General features: G+C 23.3%; 1 protein-coding gene across 1 annotated transcript; it reads right to left on the bottom strand.

The window, feature by feature from the left end:
• Nucleotides 1-219: 219 nt before the first annotated feature.
• Nucleotides 220-1213, bottom strand: PCYB_003560 (hypothetical protein; the record flags this gene model as incomplete). Its single annotated transcript, XM_004227777.1, has 1 exon — nt 220-1213. A coding segment is annotated over one exon (993 nt), but the record flags the coding sequence as incomplete, so codon positions are not given.
• Nucleotides 1214-1889: the final 676 nt, after the last annotated feature.

The following is a 1889-nucleotide window of genomic DNA, read 5'->3' as shown; positions in this document are numbered from 1 at the left end:
TTTTTATATTATTTAGTAATGGTATTACAGTTTACATGATGTTTACAAAATAAGATAATACATTTAAATGTATGTAGATAGAGGGAGTTAAGGAAAAGTTACTCATTTAATAGAGAATTATATTTTATACGATATATCATATCACCTGAATTTATATCCCGAGTGTGTGCACTGTTTGATAGAAATTCTTGTTCATTTTTTTTCATATTTTCTAATAATTTATTCTTCCCTAGTATTTTTATATTTATCCATGAACCTAAAGGAGTAAACTAATTTAAAGGAGGAAGGATTATATATTAAAATAAATAATATTATTGTCATATAATATGAGAACATCACACAATCATCGTTAAGCAATATTTTTAATATGCTTAAATAAAAATTTGTGATAACCTTATATAAAAGTGCCAAAACGGATGATACTCCAGCTATTGTTCCAAGAGTTGTAGGCACTATTTTTCCTACTCGTTCTGTTAGTGTTGTGGATCCTGTATAACTATCCAATTGGTCACCTTGATCTAAACTTAATTCTTTTCCATTTATCTGCGACACGCATCCTTCAATATTTATATTTTCATCAGTACTAGAAGATAAATCGGGTAATTTATATTCTTTCCATTCACTGGAACGTTTTCGCTCATAAAGATCTTTAAACGATTTTACTGCAAGACAGGTAATCATATTGACCCCCGTAATGGTACCATTTGGACAATAATTATTTATATTTCTATATGAATCTACAAATGGTTTGATAAATTCATTACAAGAGCATATTTTAGATTTACATTTTTTGTTTAATATTTCTTTAGTAACATCAATCTCATTAGTAAATATTCTTAACATTACTAAGTCTTCTGGTTCACGTAAGCCATCCTTTAACATGTATGAAGAACAGTCAAGGAAAGCATTATTTTTTCGTTTTATTATTTTAAATGATTCATCTAATATATTGTCAATAATAACGACAGGAATATTATGTACCTTCATATTATAATATAACCAATAGTATATATAGTAACAGTATTCAGAAACGCCGTCATTTGTTATATCTCTATTACGTTCCACCTTCAAATTTCTTAAAAGTTTTGTACAAATATCTATTTTTTTCGCTGCAAAGTTATCGATAGAAAGATGAAATATATTGCATAATGGTAAGATACCAGGTCCATCATTCCCCAAATCATCATCTAACTTATACTTATTCCAAATTTTTCTAAAAAGGGAACCTTAAAATAAAATTATAAATATGTAAATACGTGTATAATTTTTTAAAGAAAACAAATTTCATGACAAAAAATTAATAATATAATAATATATAATATGCTATATGTAATTATTTTGCATATTAATAATAAACATACATTCTCCATTATTGAAACTGCCATTGCAATAATGTAATGAATGATAAAATGATTAGTAAAATAAGTAAATGTAGATATATTTATACATAAAAAGTAGCTAGCATAAAATCAAGTTTGCTGGGTTTTTATAAAAAATAAATTAGAAATAAATGTATATATTAATAAGTAAATATTCCTTAATTATTTTAACGCATATTTCATGACAGCATTATTTACGTAATTCATTTAAAAAAATTAATTAAATATTATTAAGAAATATATTATTTAATATTATATAAGAAAGAAATTATTTATTGAGTCTATGTTATTATATGGAATTATTTTAATCATACTATACAATACCGAATAATTTAAAATTATTTGTAATTTTTATAAATCCTTTGATGTATTATTTATTTCAAAAACATAAACATTTACAAATAAAAAAAAAAAAAATTACTACTTAAAAACCATTAATTTGTTTTTATGACATCCCTTTAATATTTAATTATTCTATTAGTTTACATTAGATTATGTCATATATCATTA

Source organism: Plasmodium cynomolgi (genome assembly GCF_000321355.1).
Source record: "Plasmodium cynomolgi strain B DNA, scaffold: 0318, whole genome shotgun sequence".
Classification (NCBI taxonomy): Eukaryota; Apicomplexa; class Aconoidasida; order Haemosporida; family Plasmodiidae; genus Plasmodium; species Plasmodium cynomolgi.
This window is presented reverse-complemented; position numbering and strand designations above follow the sequence as displayed.